The sequence below is a fragment of the Micromesistius poutassou genome (genome assembly GCF_964030765.1).
Source record: "Micromesistius poutassou genome assembly, chromosome: 17".
Classification (NCBI taxonomy): Eukaryota; Metazoa; Chordata; class Actinopteri; order Gadiformes; family Gadidae; genus Micromesistius; species Micromesistius poutassou.
This window is the reverse complement of record NC_140287.1, coordinates 5,496,501-5,520,376: the sequence shown is the minus strand read 5'-3', so window position 1 is coordinate 5,520,376 and position 23,876 is coordinate 5,496,501. Positions and strand designations below refer to the sequence as shown.

At 45.8% G+C, this 23,876-nt stretch overlaps 1 protein-coding gene across 1 annotated transcript in view; it reads left to right on the top strand.

The window, feature by feature from the left end:
• The window catches only part of sobpa (sine oculis binding protein homolog a), a gene marked incomplete at its 5' end in the record, with an annotated part of 16,229 nt that extends 10,670 nt beyond the window's left edge, over positions 1 to 5,559 (top strand). Inside the window, 2 exons of the mRNA XM_084481689.1 lie at positions 2,928 to 5,019; positions 5,408 to 5,559. Of these exons, the coding sequence (XP_084337815.1) occupies positions 2,928 to 5,018 (2,091 nt within the window). The 3' untranslated portion in view covers position 5,019; positions 5,408 to 5,559. The remainder of the gene's footprint in view (positions 1 to 2,927; positions 5,020 to 5,407) is intronic.
• Positions 5,560 to 23,876: the final 18,317 nt, after the last annotated feature.

The following is a 23,876-nucleotide window of genomic DNA, read 5'->3' as shown; positions in this document are numbered from 1 at the left end:
CTCCTCAGAATAGATATACGAGCCGGTGAACGTCACTGACACGAGGTTCAAGTGATGTCTATAGGCTGAAGACAAGAGGCATTGATTGGCTACCCGGCACCCATGTGAGGTGACATGAACTTGTGGGGAAGCTCTAAGGTTGTTGTAAAACAATCCGTTAAAACTAAGGCGGCAACGGCTGATTGGTTCTGAAGGAAATAAATGACCATAATTACATTTAACTGCAAACATCTGTGTGAAGGAGAGGGGGGGGGTGTAGCAAGAAAAAAACAGAAAAACACAACTCCATTAGGGTAATGCGTAGTGAGATTTCACTCGGTGAAAAAACAAAAACGAAGAAGTCGTTAAGTGCTCCCCATCTGTCTCTCTGAGTTGTGGAAGATTTTAGCACATTTATTATTTAACATATCTCTGGCCTACCCATCTTAACTTTTTTTTTTTACTTAACGTTTTCATGATTGATTGAATTAGCCTGGGCAGTGAAGAAAAAGGTTGGGGGGAGAGGGAATCTGTGACTTGATGTTCAATGGTGTGAGTTCTGTGTATGTTTGTATAAGTCCAAAAAATGGTGTAGACATAATTATTAATATTACAGAGGCAGGTGAAAATCATCCAATCCATTTTAAGCCCTTTGTATTTTGGGTCCAAATTGTCCACATTCATTCATGCTACTTAATCATCTCTGATTCTTCATTCATGCTGTAATGCTCTTTCCACATTAAAAAATATAAAAAATTTGAATGCATCATTAATACAGGCAATATAGATACAGACCCTCAATGTATCAAATTAACTTTAAATATGATGCATTGTGCTCAATCCATACGGGCCCTACTGCTACACTTCTCTAACCCATGAGGATAGCAATGATCTAAACAGCTTACCAAAGTTAAAGTCAGGTTCAGTTTGTCCACAACAAAGACTGTAGGATGGATTCACCCGAGCGGTTCTTTGTTGAGTTCCTCCCCCCCACCCCTCTCCCCCCCCTCCTCCCACCTCCTCCCCCCCCCCTCCTCCCCACCTCCTCCCCACCTCCTTTACTCAATTGCGCAAAATCAAAATGTCGCCATGTGGTCTCCAAGCGAGCTTAAACTCCTTCCGGTCGCATCCTGCGGTGACTTAATAACATGCGGCAAGGGAGTTTAAGGGTCCACTTGATGGATGGATGTCGTTGGGGCTACAGACAACTGATTAATGCCTCAATTATCTCCAGTGAGGACCTGCCACTCCTCCGGCTGGGGGAGGGGGAGGGGGAGGGGGTAGGGGCAGGGGGGGGGGGGGGGGGGTGTGGGTGGTTGACAGAGTGAGCTGTGTGTGTGGCCTAACGAGTGATGCCTTGTTCTGGGGGGGGGGGGGGGCTCGCCCACCACTATCTCCCTCGTCACCGCGCTCCGTATTCATTTCCTCTTCCGAGAGGAGAAGGAACGGAAAATGGAACGAAAAATAAACTGCAGTCTTTTGCGTTTGTTGTTTCTTTCTTTTTTTATTTCCGTTCTGGAAACGGTGGGCACCACCGCCGGGGGGTAGTGTGGTGGGAGAGGGTCGGAGAAGGGGGGTGAGGTCACTGCAGCGGTGAGCGGGAATGACACCTTCTTGGTTGGAGTAACCCTTTTGATGTGCAGCGTCCTCCTGGGCGGAGGGTATTGTGTCCCCGTTGGGCAGCCGTCTGTACGTGGCCTTCTGTGTGTTGATTAAAGGACAGCGCAGGCAGAGGCTGTCTGAGGACAGGAGGGGAACACAACATGAATACAATATCAGAGGGTCGTTTGTACTAGTTACCAGTCACCAACCCCCCCCCCCGTCCCCCGTCCCCCTGCCCCCCCCCCAATTCATTTGTTTCTGTGTTTTAACATAAGAGCATCTTGGAGCTTCTTGCCAACTCACATGTATCATTATATCATATGTCCCGGTTGTCTTTAATTTTCTTCTCTACAAATTCAGTCATTGCAAAAACGTTCAGGATCTTAAAGAGAGGCAAACCAACAAAGGCAACCCACACATTATTGATAAATGTGTTAAATGGGGTAAACTAGGAGTGAATCTTTAATGTTATTGTGTTTTTTTATGTTGAAAGAACTCACAGTCAATTTAGGAATCCAGGTGGTCCTGAATCATTTCCTTCCAGAGTTTTTGAAATCAAGGACATATTGATTATGTTTACACATTCCCTGTATTCGTTCATGAATAGTGTACGGTGCTTTACTTTATTTCCAGATCCTAGTGATTTTTTTTACACTTGATTTCCCTCCATCCACCCACATTTATTTACAGAATAGAAGCGCCAACCTATAGTGAGTTATTCTACCATATATACATGAAACAAACTATTCATTATTCATTCTTTCAGTACGTACTGCTGAATGAAACCAAATAGACGTTGCAACCATTAGATGGAACCAGTCAATCCCAAGACAAAGAAACCATCACAGCACAGATATTTTATGCCCTTGGTGATTACCGCTTTGGAGTAAGCTGTAAAGTGTTTGCTTATTGCAAACAGAAGGTGTTAAAAAACATTTATTTTTATGACAGAAACTTGTTTAAAGTTACCATGCACAGACAAAGTGACTCTACAGTAACAGTTTAAAAGTTGAACACCATTGTATTGTTACAAAGGATAATTAACGCTCTGTAAGAAACTAAAACTAAACATTGAACAGTACACATAAACACAAACATACACGCATATATTGTGTGCATATATTGTACTTTTTTTTATAAACAATCTTCAATCTTCTTTCAAAAACAACAAAATCTTTGCCTCTTATGTGATTACCTCCAGATGGTTTGCGGTCTGTGCTTTGGAGTAATGCTTTGGAGTTTCCAAAGATTGTATTTTTTATCATCAACAACATATTGTCACGCCCTTGCATGCAGGATGAGAGGTACTTAGGTGCTGTTTGTCTCATCTCTGTTTTCTGCTGCAGGTGTGCGACTGGTGCAAACACATCCGCCACACAAAGGAGTACTTGGACTTTGGGGCCGGCGAACGGAGGCTGCAGTTCTGCAGTGCCAAATGCCTGAACCAGTACAAGATGGACATTTTCTACAAGGAGACCCAGGCCGCCCTGCCCGGGGCGCTCTACAACCCCGGCCACGGAGCCTCCTGCGAGGGCAAGGCGGAGTGCAGCGGCGGGGTGCAGATGCTCACGCCAGAGTCCTGGGGCGCCCCGATGACGGATCTTCGGCGCAAAGCTCCTTCGCCGGGGGGCCCCGCCACCAGCTCCGCCCTGGCCCCCTCCACGTCCTCCAACAACTCCCCCTCTGACCCGGGCGGTCTCTGCTCGCCGTCCTCCTCCGCCTCCGCCAAGGTCCCCACGCCGCGCCCCCACGACAACCCCACGCTGCCGCCTCCCCACCACGGCCCCGGGCTCCACGGGCCCATGGGCGTCTCGTCCGGCAGCCCCGCCATGGTGATGACGCCGCGGGGTCCCGTGCCTCTGCCGCTGTTCATGGAGCACCAGATGATGCAGCAGATCCGCCCGCCGTACCTCCGGCCCTCGGCCGGCCCCAACAGCCCGCTGTCCAACCCCATGATCCCCGGCATCGGCCCGCCGCAACCGCCCCCGCGGAACTTTGGCCCGCCCTCCAGCCCCATGCACAGGCCCATGCTCTCTCCCCACGTCCACCCCTCGGCGAACCACAACCCCGGCCTCCTGCCCCCGCACCCTGGCTTCGGGATGCCCGGCATGCCCCCGTTCAACATGATGCCCAACGGACCCATGCCCATGCCTCCCATGATGAACTTTGGCATGCCGTCCCTTGCGCCACTCGTGCCGCCCCCGACGATCCTGGTCCCTTACCCTGTCATCGTACCACTGCCGGTCCCCATCCCCATCCCCATCCCCATCCCTTATAGTGGGAAGTTCTTCAGGGACAAGCCAGACTGCAGCGGTCCTGTCCCGTGTGCATCAGAGTCCTCCGAGGCCTCCGATTCCCGGCCCCATTCCCGTGGCTCATTTGGCGGGGATAGAGTGGATCAGAAAGGAGGTAAATTTGGCTCGCTGTCCCTCTCCCCCGGATACAGCCCGGGTCAGTTAAACAATGGCTCAGACAGAAGTAGAGCGACGGTTGTTGACCTGACCGTAAAGGCAGAGGACGGCCCAAGGAGTCTGTGTTCATCAAGTGGGGCGGAGGTAATGGACGGTGTGATCGATTTAACTGTGGGCCATCGCTCAGGCCAACAGCCTGTCATACAAAAGACGTTACCCAGGGTTCAGGTCAAAGTAGAAAGGGTCGAGATGGACGTGCAATCTCCACATGTGGCTGGACCGGGGAGGGACGGGGGAGACGTGACGGACAGGAGAGCGAGGACTCTCTTGCAGGGCGCTACGGCGCACGCAGAGGATTCTACCGTCTCTAAAACACTGGCGTCATCGTGCCCGCCCGGCAGTGCCGTGCCCACGACGGCTGTGACACAGCCCAGTGACTCCAGTACACCCAGCTTCCCCAGCCGACCAGCATCCCCCGGCAGGGACCCACGGGCGTCGGCCTCTCCCCTGTCCCAGGTCCTAGCCACCCCTGCCGCCGCGCGCAACGTCATCGTCAATGGCACGGGATGGCACCCGCTACCCCCGCCTGCGTCTGAGTCCTGTTCGGACCGTGTCAGAGACGGGCCGGTAGTCGGAGAGGGGATGGGAGCAGGAGGACTAAGAGAAGGCCAGGAGACGGAGCCAGCCAACGGGGAGCTGGAGAGGGAGGCCCTGAAGGAGAACAGCTGCTCGGTGGCGGTCTGGGAGCCGGGCACACGGTGCCTGGCGGAGGAGACGGCGTCAGTCACCGGGGAAGGCAAGCCCGACCCCGACTCTGGGCTCGACGAAGGAGAGAATCCTTACTCCCTGCCGCTGCTGCCCCCTGGTGGCTGCGTGGTCATCCAACCCGTGCCAAAGGCTGACTCCGACAAGACGGCCATCCTCTCCTGCTCCATCAGCACGCCCCTGCTGTCCGCCAGCGGGAGCCCCGACCTTGAGCCGCCACTGAAGAGGAGGTGCCTGCGGATCCGCAATCAGAACAAATGAGGTGAGGGCCATGGCGGGCCAGGTCATTGGGCCATTGGGTCCATGTCCCACAATCCTATACACCCAACAAGCGGTCTGCTTGAAACATATATGTTTAAAATAATAATCTATAGCACATGATTGGTATGTATAATTTGACAGAACATTTTCTTGATTGATATGAAAGACCCCTCAGGATTTTCTGATTACTTTGGGATAACATGTGTATTTAAAAACTCCCCAGAAAAACCTACAGTATGGGGTTACTAACCCTACAGTATGCTGTTACTAACCCTACAGTATGGGGTTACTAAACCTACAGTATGGGGTTACTAACCCTACAGTATGGGGTTACTAAACCTACAGTATGCTGTTACTAACCCTAATGCTCCCTATCTTTTGTGTCTCAGGTCTCTGAGGAACGAAGTGCCATCAACCAGCCTTGTGCTTGCTCCGGAAGTCCTCTTTACCCGTACATCACTTTAGTCGACTCGAGTCCCATCCCTATGGAACCCAGAACACCATACGCTTACCCCACCACAACACCCCACCCCGATCCACATTACAGCACCATATACTGTTACCAAACAAATTACCCCCAGACCAGCACATTACCCTCCATAGTCCACTTTACCAGCACGGCACAACGGCCGTCGACTGACAAGAATTTGACCAAAGTCGTTTATCTGTAAACATGGAGGACCGGACACTCATAGACTCATCGATTTACTTCTCATGGACAATGTTGCCGATGTCCATCTCAAAAGGTCTGTTGACCACCAGAGCTGCACACTACTGTACGAAACGGAGCACAAGAAGGATGTTCAAAGCCACCAATTTCTTTCCTCTTATCTGGAGACCTTCAGCCTGCACTGCCCCCTCCCCCTCCGCCCCTCTCCCCCCTTCCCCTAACTTCTTACTTCCCCCCCCCCCCCCCCCCATCCCTCCGGTTAAAAGACAGTACTCTCTGTTAAGCCTGCTGATATGAAGAGAGATGTATCGTGTTCACTACTAGAGTTGTTGCTGCTGCCGCGGCCGGAGAACAAGGGGTTTAGGATCTCTGGAAGAGGTTCAGTCTGCTACAGCCAGTGTCTCTTTCAATCATGTGTAGTCGTTTGTTGGATTCTCCCCGACGTGTAGATATATGGATAGCAAGAATGCACCAAGATTCCGAATTTTTACCGTTGCTTGTTGGCAGACTTGACTTGATTATAGACGTCTTGAGTGATGGTGATGGTTTTGTAGATGGAAAGGGGCCAAGCGCTGAAAGGATAGGTGACCTAGGTCTATTTTATGAGCGGTGCAATTTGAGCTTTTTATTCTAGACTCCTCCGGAGCGGTGCAAGATGACATAGGATATCTGTTAAATGGGACGCAAGAAAAACGAGAATGTTGTGTGTTGAAAAAATGCGGTTTCTTGAATCAGCACATTGAAGGACATCAGGGTTGAGATTCACCAGCAGGTCATGGTATTTGGGTGGAGTCACGAAAATACCCCCCCACCACCCAACACCACAGTAAATCCCTTAGATCAAAACTACACTGAGTGACTAAAAGCCAAGCCTAGTACATGTGGTCGTTGCAACGGTGATTCAGACAGAACCGACACAACCTGCCATTGTGCGATGGATTTCTAGTAATGCAGGTCTGGTGGCTCATCATTCCATCTCACAAGTGAACGTTGGTGTCTATTTCGTAAGTCCCTCTGAAGTGATTGCACTACCAGAATTTAGAAAAAGGTGAAGACAAAAGACCTCTAGGGTGAGTGTTTTAATGAAGCGAATGAAGGAGACCCTGATGCATATTGGTTTGAATTAAAACAAACAAAACAATTTATTCAATAGCCCTAAAGAGTCAAATAAAGCCCTGTTCATTTGATGTAGGGGAGAGTATAATTTTAAATGTATTGTTTGATCTTTCATTGACATGCCATTTTCCTCATTTGTGTTGCCAATTCAATTTAACGTGTGCAGTTATTGCCAACTATTTATTTGAATATGATTTTTTTTTTTTTTACAGTTATTAGAAACCATCTGTCACCCACTTGCCTACTCAAGAGTTTTGAACAGTTGGGAGATTTAAACTATACAACTTTCAGCCATCCTATATTTGTCTAATATAATATGACTACATCTTAAGCATGTGAACATGGAAGGAAAGTTGCATGTTTAGTTTTGATTCCTATGGAAGCCGGTATAATTGAAATACTATTATTATGACATATTGCCAAAGTCGACTTATTCCTTCAAACAATGCAACTCGGAAAAAAATGCCACCTGTTTTGTTTTTTTCGTGGCAGAGTTATTTAATATTTTGACCCGGTGATGTACAGTGGCCAATTTAAAGAGCACTTATCGAAAGCACTTGGACAAAATTGGTTTATGAATGGATGTTAAAAGCAGTATAAGTCTATTTATCTGCAGAGCAAACTCACTTTACATAGGCTTATGATGACTTACAGACAAAATACCATACTTTTCAAAACTATAACATGGGACACAAGCATCTGTTTTTATATCAAATGATCCCAAGACAAAAGCGAGTGGCAAGTCCGTCCTATCACAATTATCTCATAATATTTAGTTTCCATGTTTGTTGATGTTTTCCATTGCTTGTCGTACTTATTTTACAAGATGCCCAATATGTCTCAATGTGACACAGTCATTCAGAAGCAGACATGCCTGCATGCACACCTGCCTAAAATGATGTATGTATCCATGTTTTAGATAGAACATAAACACTGTGCTCCTCTTTCTGTTACCACAACAGAAAGGGTACATATGCTTTGCATTTAGCCTCAACATACCGTTTGGCAAGGCCTGGCCTTTGTCTGACTGTATGCATTTCTCTCATTCTTCTTATCTCTTTCCTAGCGACTACGGAAGAACAACTTGAAGCTAATATATGATGTCTCACACTTTTCTGTCATTCATTCGTTGTATATCTCTTTCATTTTCCATGATGCTTTACTTATCAATTCATCTGTGTCAAAGGGGTCGTTTTGACAGTTTGACCAAATCAATTTTAAAGAACAACTTACTATACTAAATTAAAGTACCAAAAAGCCACCTTATGATGAAGACAATATTGAGACAGTGGAGATGCTGACAGCCATGCCACTCACGTCTCCGGCTGGCCTTGATCGATTGCAGGCATTTGAAGCACAGATGAAGCCAGGGTTTGGATGTTGACCTGTCTGTCTGTTTGTCTGTCTGTCTGTCTGTGCTCCCACCTCACTGTGAGAGCCATAGGAAACGACAGGGGCAGCCGACCCCCTTAGTCCTTTATCTGACAACAGATTGGCCATAATGTTGTATTTGTATGAGTTCCTTCTCTGCTATGAAAATCCACAACTCAGCTGTTTTTGTCATCTAAATGAAAAACATGTGGTTCTAGCACAGGATCAGTTGAGCTTTTGGAAAAGTGGTTGTGTAACTCTCCAGCATCTCTGCCACACACACACACACACACACACACACACACACACACACACACACACACACACACACACACACACACACAGGCTGACATGGGTGTGGCTAACATACTCTTTTTCCGCTGTGAGTGTCAGTCGCTTTGTGGATGATATACACGTTGGACAATGGTGTGGCCGCCCACTCACGGCTGGTTAGATAGGGACCACTGCAGCGGTCAGACTCATGACAAATCCCCAGCATTCCCCCCCTTTTTACAAGATGAATGATAAGCCTAGTCAAGAGCCTGGATTCTAAAGGGAGTATTAAGTATTAAGTGGTCCACAGATAATTAAAAAAAGACATGAAATTACTTTGTGACACTTTTCTGAAACTAACGGAGACGTCGCCTTAACTCTTGCTTGTATAATCTCTACAGATAAGACAATGATGCTTGCTCGTCCCCTCTTTGTACGAAAAAAACTCACAAAAATGACAACTTTGTTATCTTGCTAGTGTCAATGTATAGATAATCCGCCTTTCTGTAACCTGTATCAACCTTCACTTTTTTGCTAAGAAAAAGAAAAAGAAAAATGAAAAAAAACAAAAAACAAGACACAGAACTCAAATTCCCTGTTCCTCAAACATCCGATCTGTTCAACGTTTTTACTTGGTGGTGGAACTGTCATCTTTTTTGTGTGCAGATTTTATAATATTATTTATTGTTGCAAATTGTTTTTGCACCTGCAAAAAGAAAAAAAAACTGTCAAGGTTTGAGCAGAGCATTCTATTTGAATGTAAACGCCCGGTAAATAGTGAAACGCTTTCTTTTATAATTAAAATGGAGAAAACAGTGATGGGGGATGGTCACTGTCTCTCTTAATGAAGTTGTAATGTATACATAACATAGCCACGTTTTGTTTGCTTCAGCAAAGCATTCTTTTTGTGTTGTAATCGTATTTGTTTTATCTGGTGATTTGCTCATGAAGAAAATAAACAAGAGAGACCCACATACTTTTGCTGTTCATACTTGTTCATGTGTTTTGTTATATTCAAGATGTGCAAGGAGCATATGCTGTAGTGCACATTTATTTTTATCTTTATAGTTTATAGGCCTATACTTTTTAGTCTAACTATAAAAAAAGAAATGATTATTAGCCATATGTCAACTTGGTAGCATATGTAAGAAAATGAACAAGTTTGATAAAATGAATAAAAGCAGAATGAACGATGAAGGGATGATTGGTACATCTGTGGATAGAACCGCAGGCTTTAATTAAATAAAAGTTTTAAAACTATTTTCATCGCAGGAAGCATCATTGCTGTTAAAGTATTGCTTTGCTAAAATAATAATTAAATAAATGAATTGGATACTTTTTGTTTGTCAGTGATGTCTTTTTATCGTGGCAGGCATGCACATATGAATTATTCAAGCTTAGCTATTCATATCCCAAAGTTGTTATTAGAGTGCAATTTTTACATTTACTCACGCACTTTGTTTCTGAGCAGATTTTGGAAACAAACATAATTTCTGATCGTTTTAAAGAGGTGCTCTAGTGCCATCTTGTGGTTTTGTATGGAGAAATTACATTCCATGCTATTTTCAGCCAAAATAGTGTACAACGTTTGTCAGGAGACCAGACAGAAAGGACGGAGCTTGCCTCGAGGGAATACTATTTCCATGGGATGGGTAACATGTCGCTAAATAAATGCTCTTCTGATTTTCCCACATGAAAGGTAACTCAGTGGCATAAAACAAGATTATATTATTTTTTGTCTTTTTAAAAAGAAAATCTAATTAGGCCTACTAACTACTATTTCATGTCAGGGGTGGATGATAGGGGGTGATGGGTGAGACACATAGCACCGTTTACGTCACAGGCCCCTAGGGCCCCCTTGTTGCAAGGATTCCTCTGTAGTGCATCCTCTGTTGTTAGAATCATCATTTGGTTATATTTGCATCACGGTTTGATCCTCATCCAACATCGAGGCATAGGCAAATAATTGTTATTCATTATTATTGTAATAAAGAAACAAATAAAAAGTGATTATATGATAATATTATAAGGATAATATCATTTATTAGTTTCACCTCTTTCACCTTTATAGGAATCTTTTCATGCACATAGTTAAACTGTATTTTAAAAGAGTAAAAAGTTTAGAAAAGAGAGAGAGAAAAAGAGACGGAGAAAGAACCCGTTCGAGAGAGAGAGAGAGAGAGAGAGAGAGAGAGAGAGAGAGAGAGAGAGAGAGAGAGAGAGAGAGAGAGAGAGAGAGAGAGAGAGAGAGAGAGAGAGAGAGAGAGAGAGAGAGAGAGACGGCCTACCTGTTTCCTTTTGAAAGAGGCAGGAGGCTTCTGGGTAAACGGGACCTCAGCATGTCGGTGTCAGGGGGGCGGAGACACGCCGAGCTCCGTGGTGTCTCGCTGCTGCTGCTGCTGCTGGATGTGTTCGTATGCCCGAAGAATTTGGAGCTCAGACTTTTTTTGTTGCTCTGACTCGAAATCAAACCGTTGAGTTTTCGGCGTGCGGACTCGGGAGAGTAGAAAAGGACACACGATATAAGGACCGACTCGAGAATGCGAGAAGTCCAGGAAGAGAATGTTTTCTTATTAAAAATGCAGCGCGGGAGCAAAGCCATTACCATAGCCTGTTCAAATGACTCGAGGCTACAATAAAACAGCACACAGGGGTCGGCTGCTCTCCGGGGCTTGAAGCGGTGCATGGAGAACAACCAGTGGGATCTTCTACTAAATCTAAAGTCTGAAGCATTTTGAGGCGCCCATAGCCAAAGGGGAGGGGGGCAGAGAAAACGCCCTGCTGCTGCTGCTGCTGCAGCCTGTTGCTGATAGAAACTCAAACTTATTCGCCGTGTGGAAAATGCTTCATGCATCCTTCATGGAAAGTGGAATTCCAGGATCGTAGCGTTGAACGCGTTTGACCCGATCCACGTTTCGTGTGCTTGACAAGTTTTGTATTTTGGGACGGTGGGGGTGGAAGCGGGCCCTCTTTTTGGTTGGATTTTCTGTGCATTGTGCACACTGTCCTACTGGGAGTGGAGTTGGGTGGGCTGCGAGTTCCAAGGCTACCAGCTAGGCCCACGGCCATTGCCCGGGACAAAGAGTTTTCCAAATGTAATCCTAAACATTTGGGACCGTCGGTGTGTTGTTTTTTTTTGAAGGATAATTTGATCATTGTGCAGCGGCGCAACAATCGTGCAGACATGTCTCTGGGTGCTGAGAGAAGGATGGATAACCGGTTGAAGAAACTGGAGGAGATGATCAGAGATCCCAAATCTGCCGTCAACTTGGAGAGTTTACTGGCAAGTATCCCCTAAGTGCAGTCATCGTTGTAACACATCTGTCCTCGAATCACGTTGCACTCGTCTCTTTTAATGGAGGATAAAGTTACATCTTGTTGTCATTTTAAAATCTGTTAAGTGCTTGGTGTTATGATTTGTTTTCTGGTAAGAGACCTCGACCCACAAGGATGCTGCTCAAAGCTATATGTGCTAAAGGGAAATCACCTCCCTCTCTCCACCGTGATGTTATTTGATTAATTTACAACCTTGGAAAAAAGAAAAGTGCATACATGTTATTTTCCAACACAATGAGCAACATACTGGACAAATGTAGACAAACAAGAGCACATGGCCGCGATAGGGCCTAACTCGATTTAAACAGATTGCATACTATTAATTTTGTCGCTGCATGGGGTCTCTGCAGATTAGGATTAACGTTTACATTGACCGACTGGCTCCCTGTTTGTCTCGTTTCGAGGCTGTATTATTTCCGGCCCGATGTCCCGCCTGGACAAGGCCTGCCGTCCACTACTTGTCAGGCACCTCCAGACTAGACTGACACATAGCCCTGTGCGGTGGCATCCGTGGTAGTTATGGAAAGGGATTGGAAGCGTATTTCTCGGACCCCTACTTTCCAACTTTCCTTGGCATTTGTAGTTCGTGTACGTGCCAATTCAAACCAACTATATGATTGCGAGTTATGCTGCGTGACGTCATGCATAACATGTCTGGGAAACTTCTCAGGGATTCCCTCCTAGGTCTCTTTCTGTACTGCAACTTGAATGAGCTGACTTGTAACTGGCAGCTGTTTTGTTTTTGTAATCACATTATTACAAATGGTAACTAACAATAATAATACCTATAGATATGTTTCATAATTACATCATGTAGATTATACTTCTCCCTGGAAACATGTTATTTGTCTGCGTCCTAAATAAGGTCATGTTTTCTTGAGCCCTGAGGGCAAATCAGGGTAATCGGAATGTGAATAAGAACGCATTGTATTTGTTTTGCTTTTTGTCTACCATCGCCAGTGGAATGTGCGCTTCAGTCACTCGTTTAATCCAAAGGGAGTTCACTTGTGCTCATGGTCATGATATGTAAACGCTTTAAAACATCTCGGTGTAGTTAATCAGCATACCAATGAATCTAATGTAGCATGACCTCCACTTTGCAATCTCACAGAGGCTCTGGTCACACCTCAAAATTCCTCGGCAGCCATCTGACGGGTTGTTGGTTTTATTAACTCTGGTTATCAGTCTAGGTGGAAACCACATCAGACCCCCCCTGGTCTCACTTCTCCAGGGGGTCATTTGATTAGTTTCATGAGAGCCCACTTCCCCCAAAGTCCTCCCTGTTCTACTCAATGTTTTCTTTTTGAATTTTCCCAGACTTTGAGACATTGTCAATGCAAGATCATCTTACAACTGATAAAGTACTTTTCTTTAACACAAAATCCTATTTTCTTTTAGTTTTACTTAGCAGATAATCTGTACCATTCCAGTGAAACAATTCAGGCAAGGCAGTACATCCCTAAACTCAAAGATATCATTCGGTTTAATCTTACTTTCAAGGCCTTTTTGCAGTGAATGTCACACAACCCTATCATAGCTGCTGCTCTTGTAACTCTTGGGTCCCGCACTCCCGGGAGTGCGGGACCTGTTGTCCTCTTTCATTCTGTATACATGAGGACTCCAAAATGTGGCTCCACTCTAATCCTCTGAGGCCAGCGAACTACACATGCCAAGAATCCAGTGTTGTCATGTACATGAGTCATGACAACTTCAGCACATCGCCTTCTCCTTCGTTGAATTTGACCGTGGTATTCCTTCTCTAAAACATCACCCCCGTCACCACGTCGTCTTCCTTCACGGTGGATTACATTTGGGTAGGAGTGGGAGATGGAACTTAGAACACATGCTGAAAGCTACTGTCTTTCATGATGGAAGTCCTGTTCATAGTCATTTACATTTACATTTAGGGCGCTTAGCAGACTTTTATCCAAAGCGACTTACAATTAGTACATTTGTCAGAAGAAGGTGAAACTATATATCGCTACTGGTACAGTAAGGATGTTCATAGAACAAACTGCCAGGCATTAAGAATCGCTAGGTTAACCCATTCCCCGTATACAAACAAAGATGGATAGGATAAGACGCTACACAACTAAGTACGACATACAATAAGTGCGTACATTAAGTGCCCGGACGTACAACATACAATAAGTAGGAGGGGGTGGGCAGGGGAGAGCTAAATGACTTGGTTAACTATTCAGCTGCATGGTGTAAGGGCAAATCAAAAAGAGAAACCCCCCAAAACACATGAACCTGCAGCCGCAGAAGTTCATCGGTTCAACCTTACCGCAGTGTGCAAACGCGTGTCCATGGTAGGCCTCTGTTGCATGTGTGTGGTTTGAATCAAACCATGTTTTTAGTAGCCTAGTTCAGCAGTGTAGCTGTAGCTGATTGTTTTTCCCTTGGTGTGCAGGCTAGGAGAGACGGGAGCTGGTGATGATGAGTGTTCTGGGCAACAGTTGAGTGGGAAGCTTGCGGAGGAGGAGGCTGCGTGCTTCCATTTTTACCCTAGGTTCTGCCACTGGGACGGACAGAGACGTGGGTGCATTTCTCTGGTGCGAATGCACAGAGTCACTTGAAAGAGCACCATGAATTGAAGGCCTGTTGCTGGTGTAGCAATGCATTCAATTAGAAGCTGAAAAGGGCTGTATGGATATTTTATTAGTCTGGCGAAGGAAGAGGCAGGATTGGATTTCAGAGTTGTTGTATTTGTTGGTGTTGGGGGGTTATTAATCATGATTTGGCCGAGCTCTGTGGGGTAGTTGAATTATGATGGTATGGCATGACAGTGAAGTGAATATTTGGCTACACTCACTGACGCTAGAGAATGCTGAGTTGGCAAATCGGTTGGTAAAGGTCACAATGACGCATTCTGCAGCTTTCGCAGAACACTGAAATGAAGGACATGGAAGGATTTTCACCCCAATTGCAGCTATATTGATGGTTTTTGATTGTTATTAAAGCTATCTTTTAGATGGAAGCATTTAAAAAAATACATCATCTCATATGATGGACTGCAGCTAACTTTACCAATTAATAATTAACCTTATTACTGACATAAGCTGGTTTCAGAAAGCATGATTGACTGAAGTCAAACCAAAACCAAAGACCTACAATGTCGAATGACCAAAAAACAGTATTTACAAATCTTGCAGTAGGTACAAATCCTATTCTTTCTGCACCATAGTCCAGTGGCCTTAAGATGCAGTTGGCCATCCACTTGAGGGCTGCACTAAGCGTTCTCTATCAACTGCTGTAGGACCAGTTGGCCCCCGGCAATCTGTAGTATTTATTTGACAGATGCTTCCTGAAGTGCTGTCAGTTACACGATAGCAAGACACACACACACACACACACACACACACACACACACACACACACACACACACACACACACACACACACACACACACACACACACACACAGTGTATATGTATGCAACTAATGCACAGACACTTCGTTTGACTTGCCTTATTTGTTGTCCTTAAGGAAATGACCTCATTGAGTAAATAGTTGGCAGCCAAATATCAGGCTCAAAGTTCTCTCTCTGGAACTGGGAATGGCACATTCCTCTTTCACTTTAGCCTTATCTCGCTCTCGCTCTCTCTGTCATTTCGGTGGCATTGTTTTTTTGGCTCTGTGTGGGCAGATTTGATGGCATGGTGTTATTTAGGCGTGTGCTTTTTATGTGTTCATTACTTTAGTCGTTTATGTTTTTTAGTGCCATATCATTGATTCGATAAAGAACATTGAGCCTGCACCAAAAGGAACTAAACGAATAGGAACAATAAATGTTATCTATTCCCTCATCAGCTGATGGAGAATGCGTTTATTGGCCACACTGGATCACACTGATGTGATCTATTGGCATGACCTTTTTGACATGATGGGATTTAATCTTGGCATGAGAATATTCCCCAATGACTCCTACTTTGCTGTTGGTTTGGACCCATGCTAAACACACAAATTCTTCCCTGGTGAGAGTCATAGGTGTGAACTTTTAAACGTTTTTTCCAGTGTTTTGGGGTCGAGTTTATGATCCAAACACACAGGTATTAAGAGGCCCAGGATCCTGTTAAATAGTTTATTCATTTCGTTCTTCTACAAGAAGTTTAACATTTAAGCAAGTATGCAAAAGTGATTCATGATATTCAACTGTGAATCCTGATGCCTCAGCTCAGGCTCCTGTTGCATAGCCACAATAGTATCAGTATCAAGTTGCAAGTGAACATTAAAATCAATGTTGTCCACTACACAGACAAACACCCAAAGTAATTCCTGTGTGAGTCATCTGCAAAATATGACTTGCCACATATCCTGCATTCATTATAATTTTGCACATCTCAGCCACAGACGTGCGTGCCTGGCGATTGTCAAATGAACACTTAGTCAGACAAGGGACTTCACGTCATCCGCGTCAACGTCCACCCCCTCAACTAGATCTCGATTAGGACACTTCCTTCCTGTACATCTCTCTCTCTCTACTACACTTTTCTACACTCTTCGCTTGTCCACACACACACACGCACATGCACACGCGCACGCACACGTGTGCACACACACACACACACACACCCTACATCTCCATTAGCCTGCTATTGATGTCCTGTGGGTTCTCAGAGTACAGCTGTGGGGCTCCCAGTGAGCAGCTCACCCCCGGGCTCCCTGCTACAGCTGCCATGTGCATGCTCTCGCTCTCTAGGAGAAACACTGCCTTATAAGGCGCTCAGGACGTTAACCCTGGCCAATTCTCTCTCCCTCGGTCTCTCTGTCTCTGCGTCTCTGCGTTTCTGTGTCTGTGTCTGTGTCTCTCTCTGTCTTTGTGTCTCTCTCTCTGTGTCTGTGTGTGTGTGTGTGTGTGTGTCTCTGTGTGTCTCGGCCTCTCTGTCTCTGCCTCTCTCACTCTGTGTCTGTCTTTGTCTGTCTCTATCTGTCTCTGTGTCTCTCTTTCTGTCTCTCTATCTCTCTGTGCGTCTGTCTCTGTGTGTCTCGGCGTCTCTCTCTCTCTCTCTCTCTCTCTCTCTCTCTCTCTCTCTCTCTCTCTCTCTCTCTCTCTCTCTCTCTCTCTCTCTCTCTCTCTCTCTCTCTCTCTCTCTCTCTCTCTCTCTCTCTCTCTCTCTCTCTCTCTCTCTCTGTCTCTCTCTCCAGTCCTCTGTGCTGTCGCTCCCCCTCTCTGCAGGGTTAGGGCCTGAGGGATGACCTTGTTGCATCTTCCAGCCTTCAGACCACCTGGGGTTCATCACTGTAGCATGAACCCTGCGGTTGTCGTGTTCCCAAGATGGTGAAAACTGGATCATGGGCGCCTCCCCTACATGTGTTTTAAACATATATGAATGGATCCAGTGCTTCTGTATTGTCTTTTCAGACAATACAGTACATGTATTGTACAGTACATACAGTACATGAGGGTTCACCCCTGTGTACCCTGTGTAAAAATGTCTACCGTAGGACATTATGCAAATGCTGTTGTCTGTGTTTCAAAACGAGCAGGAAGTGCAGTGTTGAGAAATATCCCTACAAAACAAGTACTACTCCGTCTCCAGAGAACCTAAGGCCAGTGATGCCATTTTAGGGAGAACTCTATATTTGTGGGAAGTTCCTTCAAACTGATCTTGTACCACGATGGTTCCAGTCATTGCAACCATTACCAGCAGCACAGTTTTTTGGGGAAAGGGGAAAATACAATCAACCTGGTAGTATTTACGTAATTAGAACTTAGTAAAGGTCCAACTGGCATTAGTTTAAACCAGCAACCGCACTCATTAAAAGTGTGTGTGTGTGTGTGTGTGTGTGTGTGTGTGTGTGTGTGTGTGTGTGTGTGTGTGTGTGTGTGTGTGTGTGTGTGTGTGTGTGTGTGTGTGTGTGTGTGTGTGTGTGTGTGTGTGTGTGTGTGTGTGCGAGCGTGGCGCACCCGCCGGTGGAAATCTCAGCTGCTCAAGCTCACCAGAGAAATGAATTGAAATGGCTGCTTTAAAATGTTCCATTTTACATTGGGCCCATAAACCTTGAATTGATGGCTTGTTAGATTGGCAGTAGACCGATCTTGTATCACAGAAAATGTATACATACCGAATAATTATTAACTTCCTGCTGGTGCTAAACTTCCACAAGAATCAGAGCACACCGCAACAAATACGTTATTGTAGCACCGGTTTTCCCTGGTAGCACCTGCCTATGATAACAGTCGGGTCATGTTTTGTTCATTTTACGAGCAACATTTAAACTGTACAACGAGTTGCGTTATCTCGATATTGCAATTGTTTGCCCGTGTCCTAACTACATCCCAACAGGGCGTGGAACAGGGGCTGTTGGGAGCCGTAACACTGTTTTGAGAACCGTAGTTGCCTGAAAGTCATTGTTTGTATATTTCATGGGCAGTGGATGAGGGGTGTGAATGAGAGAGTGGCGAAGGGAGGAGAGAGAGAACTCCCACGCACAGCGTCCTCTCCATCTGCTCCACGTATTACCACTCCATCACAGCCCACTACCTGCTGCAGCCACAACACAACCGCTCACTCCCTCCCTCCCTCTCCATCCACTCCTCTCTCTGCATCTGATATGTAAACAAAACGTGCACTTGCATATTCCCACACGTGCACTAGGGGGTTAGCGTTAGGGCGATATGATAATCAAACATCGCTGTTTTGGACCAAATACCTTGAATTATATCGCGACAATATTGTAGGTAAGGCTAGTGGTGGTTTCTTATCGTGAGGTCCCTGCCGATTCACCTCTCAAACGTGCATGTGTTTTTATTTGCATTTCCTAGAGTGGATGTGTTTTTAATATGCAATTATTTGACCTTTCAAATGTTCAAATGTTGCCCTTTGCTGGTCACAGGTCTTCATTGTGGCCGCTGCTCGCCCGTTCTCTAGCATGCCTGTGTTTGTGTGGACATTTGCATTCTGACATTTGTTATTCAGAAGGTGCAGAGCAGCAACCAGTCATCCTGGTAATCATTATGTCCATTTCTATCCTCTCAAAATGTTACTAGTGTTTGCTGTCTTCCGATAATGTCACGTGACGCGGGATGACTGTGAATGTCACTGGGGATGGAGGCAGAAGTGTACAAGTTTCTCACTGTTTGTTAGTTGGCTTTTGACACCATCTGGAGGGACTGGTCAGAATTAACCGAACAAGCTGCAGACCAAATCTTGTGCGTGTATTATTAACATGAATCATTGACATTGGCGCTAAGTTGGTGGAAAGCGAACAGAGGCCTCACAGTGCTCTATACAACTCTGCAGTACAGGAAAGATACTAGGGCCATAGACACCAGCCCCCCTCTCCACGGAGAGTTTGAAGTTCTGCCCTCAGGACAGCACTTTATATCGCCCTGGCTGGAGGCAATGTTTACCAAAGGTCATTTATTTTGTACTAAGTGTAATTGCTGTATTAAAGGTACTCTGAAAAATCTGAAATCCCTTCTCATTACTGACCTCTCTGGCCAGTAAGTGAACTGCACCGCGAGGCCGTGGGTTGAGACAGTAACAGTCCTAAACTAAGGTTAATATCTAATCATAACCAAACGTTAGTTATAAACAGACAATGGGCGGGGCCACGAGTGGATATATTGCACATTAAATGTACAAATTAAAAAAGTTCCGCAAGAGCAGACATTATCGCTATTATCTTCGCTAGGATGTCACTTGTTCCCTTTTACTGGCAAAAACCGCCCAGTTCAAACATAGGTTAAAAGAACCCCTCCAGCTATGATACGGAGAGAGTCGCCGAAGGTCTCATCTTTAAAATGAATTCTATTCATTAGATTCTATCTCTGCACACACATGCTGCTGCCCTGGCGCTTAACACGAGTTGCATCGCCTGCGTCCTTTCACCATGTGTAGAACATGGTCTCGGTCATCTGGAAGGGTCTGAAGCTGTTGTGAAGCCTGGGCCGCGCTCCTTTTCCACTGTTCCTGGTATCTATCATTCTTTAGGCGGGGATGGGGCCCTGCCTGGCATCTCACACACACACACACACACACACACACACACACACACACACACACACACACACACACACACACACACACACACACACACACACACACACACACACACACACACACACACACACACACACACACACACACAACCTCTCCTCCACTCTATTCCCCGCAACTATTTTTAAACGTCTGGAATTTGATAAAAAACATTGGCATTCTGTCCTTCGAGCCTTTTAAAGGCCAGGGCACTGTGTGTGCTGCTCTCCGTGCCAAGTGACGATAGAGGCTCACGCGGGACCGAGTGGGGTGCATGAATGAGTGTTTATTGTGGTGGTGGTGGTGGTGGGAGGAGGGTGACGTCACGTTAACCCAAAATAGGTGGGTTGTTATTAGTCCCTTCTGCACACGCCTGGGGGTGACACCACCACATTCCTGCCGCGGTGTGTGTGTGCGCAGCGCCGCACGCGGCGGCTGAAGAGCGCAGCGCCGCCTCGTGAGGCAGAGCGACGGCGCAGCAGCCGACGCCAACGGGTCAGGCTGACCCGAGGGAAGCGCGGCCCAGGTGTCCGCGCAGGCGCGGCCGCTACGGCCGCCACATCGCCCAGCTGCGTCTCAAACTTCCTCACTACTTCTATTTATGTTTTTTAGTTGTTTTTTTTGCTGCGGTCGCCTGGCAACTGCACAGAAACTCTGCCGTCCCCTCTGTCTTGATTACAGTATAGCCGCGATAAAAGCAAAGACCTCGAGCACAATCTACTATATGTCCGAGGGGAGATAGCACGCCCGCTGAACAATAGTTATTCTTGGCTTGGCGAGACCAGTTCCAGCCAATAGAGCGATGGCGCGCAGTAAGGAGCAGGACCACAGCAGTATTTAGTTTTTCCTTATTTTCTAAGTATTCAGTCTTGATTTTGGACGGCAATTTATAGCTGTGTGGGTTGTGCGTGTGTGTGTGTGCGTGTGCGCGTGCGCGGAGCCAACACATCCCAGAGGTCTTTTGTTTGATTCATTTAATTCAGAATCGCTTCTCGCACCACCCCCATAACTCCCTGAGAGCCATGTAATGCGTTCAGCCTCTCTGAATTATTAAGTGGACGGAGACGATCACTGAGTCGCTTCCTCGCGTCACCGCCGGCTGACGGTTGTGTAGAGCTGTCATCATCCACAGGAGCTAAAGGTCACTCATTGTTACTCATGTCAAGAGACTGTTATGGTTAACAGGAGGTTCTGATTCACGTGTTGCATAAAACATGAAGTCCCACATTCAGTCATTCAGCTGAATTACTGTGTGGCAGCAGGACGCCCAGGCTAAACACACCACAGGTATCTATGCCACAATGGAAAGTTTCGACCATGTTGTTTTGCAAAATGTTTATTTGAATAAACAAATGATATTTCCCTTTTATCATGTCATGGAGGGGAAATCATGAGATGGAATGATCAAGCAGTATTTTACATTTACATTTAGGGGATTTTGCTTTTATCCAAAGCGACTTACAACCATTCTTTCATTCGCACATTCACACACCGACGGCGGAGTCAACCACACAGGGCGACAGCCAGCTCGTCAGGAGCAGTCAGGTGAGGCGTCTTGCTCAGGGACGACTCGACCGGGGATCAAACTAGCAACCTTCTGGTCACCGGTCAAACCCACTCTGCCTTTTTTGCTATATGATCGCAAGCATGCAATTCAACTCGAGTCATCGTTCTTCGTCAGCGTTGTCGTTTCTGCGTGTGCTTGTTATTTTTGGCACCACGTGACTGCGTGTACGTTCTGGACGTACGAGCTTACAGTGCACGTTCATCATGGCGGAGGTACCTCATAGCAGCACGGTAGTAGAAGCAGCAGCAGCAGCGCTGAGGCCTCAGAGGAAATGACTTGCATGCAGAGACCCGCTTCATGACCCATTGAAATTATCTGGCTGTTCTGGGGTGGGGTGCATCATTTCCTGTATCGCTTAGTCCAAGGGAGAGATCTGTCTGTACATGCGTGTGCGCACACACACACACACGCACGCACACGCACACGCAATCACGCGCACACGCAACCACGCACGCACACTCTCTCAGCTGGTGTAGTATTTTGCCTTAAATAGTAGTTTTGTGTGAGGTCAGTCCTTTAATGGGGAAGTGGATTTTAGATGTTGAAACGTGTGAGTGCAGCCTGAGAGAGAGAGAGAGACACACACACACAGAAACAGAGTGAGAGAGATGACAAAGAACAGAACACGATGACAAAAGGGAGGCAGACAAACTTTCAGTCAACTTTAGGAGGTGAATGATCTTTCTCATCATGTCAGCCTGACACCGTGGCGTGTGAAAGCAACAATCTGTCACCGGTTTATTATCGTTTCTATAGTTTAGCTTGCAATGGATCAACCGTTGAGGAATGCACACTGCCATTATCATGACCTCCCTGTGGTGCAATACAAGTCAAAGTCAAGTGGTTTATGTTTTTAATTGGTACCTGTTCCTTGTATGTGGACAGCATGATCCTCCATGGCCTGGCTCAAGGGAGGTTGCATCATTAGAAAATGTTAATATCTTTTCAGAATCCCCCCCCCATGGTTAGTCCTGGTCCTCAGTCTGAAATCAAAGTATAGTTCGAGACAACTATTTTAAATATAGAACCATTTTATAGCTAATGAGCCAAAATGTAATTATGGGATGGATGGATATACCAGATGATTATAATCTCTAAGAAGGGCTTCCATCCATCAAAGATACAAATCACCTCATTATCATGGCCATGTCCTCACATCCATCATATCAAACTACACTTTGTAACTGCATCTTGCCATCTTTCTAATGCAGCTTAAGCAATGTTGCATGAGCTGTGGAGGCAGCATAAATAGGCTAAAGCAGTCAGGTTCTTTGAGTCAAATCTGCTATATTTATTATGCTTTATCCGCTGATGGTGCGGTCATGGAGGATTGGGAATGTGCAGAAAACATGAAGCCGCCTTCGTACTTCGTAGACCTGAGTTTGTGCCAAAGGGCAGGCCAAGCTCGTTGAGGTCGCACTTCGCTCACCTGTAAACCAAAGTGTAGCTCTGGGATTGAGGAACGTGTGCACTGCTCATGGCACGCAATCTCCACTTCCTTGACGTCTTGTGTGTTTTCTAAGCCTGCAACCAAGGCGAAAAGGTTACACAGTGCTGATTTTGGTCCACACTTGATAAAATGTCTCCCCAATACACCTCATTCCTTCTTTGATGGCTAAATTCAGCAAGCAACAGCGGATTATGTAACTCTATCACAGATGTGCTTGGATAAACCGCCTACTCCTTCTTGGCCCACATGGTAATAAATATATCTGTGCTTTCTCCCTTCTAGGACTCCATAAATGCACTGGTTTTAGACCTGGACTACCCTGCACTACGCAAAAACAAAAACATTGAAACCTTTTTAAACAGATGTAAGTATTTGTGTGTGTGTGTGTGTGTGTGTGTGTGTGTGTGTGTGTGTGTGTGTGTGTGTGTGTGTGTGTGTGTGTGTGTGTGTGTGTGTGTGTGTGTGTGTGTGTGTGTGTGTGTGTGTGTGTGTGCAAATGAATGGAGATGGAAGTGATGCAATCCAAGATCATGGGGGAAATGGCGGACAAAATAGTGCTGGTGAATATTTCCTTGTGGAGGATGTTATTTACAGGGTATGAGAATGAATGAATAACCGTTCCACCTCCCCCACACTCCCGGTGTGTCTGTTACCTTTTCCCTGAACTCTTTCTGTCAACATTAGGATGATATAATAGCAGTGCTTTCAACCAGGTGTCTTGTCCTTGTCATGATAGATGAGAAAGTAATCGGACGCATACGGGACCTCCAGATGAAAATGGAAGACTTTGAACGGGTAAAAGTGATCGGCAGAGGGGCGTTTGGCGAAGTTCAGTTGGTAAGCATTCCAGTGGCTGGAGAAGTATCACTTTTATCAGCATTATTTGGGATCTGCCGAATTGACTGGATCATGTCTGGTATAAACCCAGTGGCCTCTTTCGAAAAAACATCTTACAGCAGCAATCGCCTGTGTCTCGATTTATAAAATGTGATCCATTTCATGCACACTGAAATACTGTACCATGCCATTTGACGTCTTGCAACCCTAATCTAGCTGTGTATGAAAATTGACATCACAAATCAACATCAC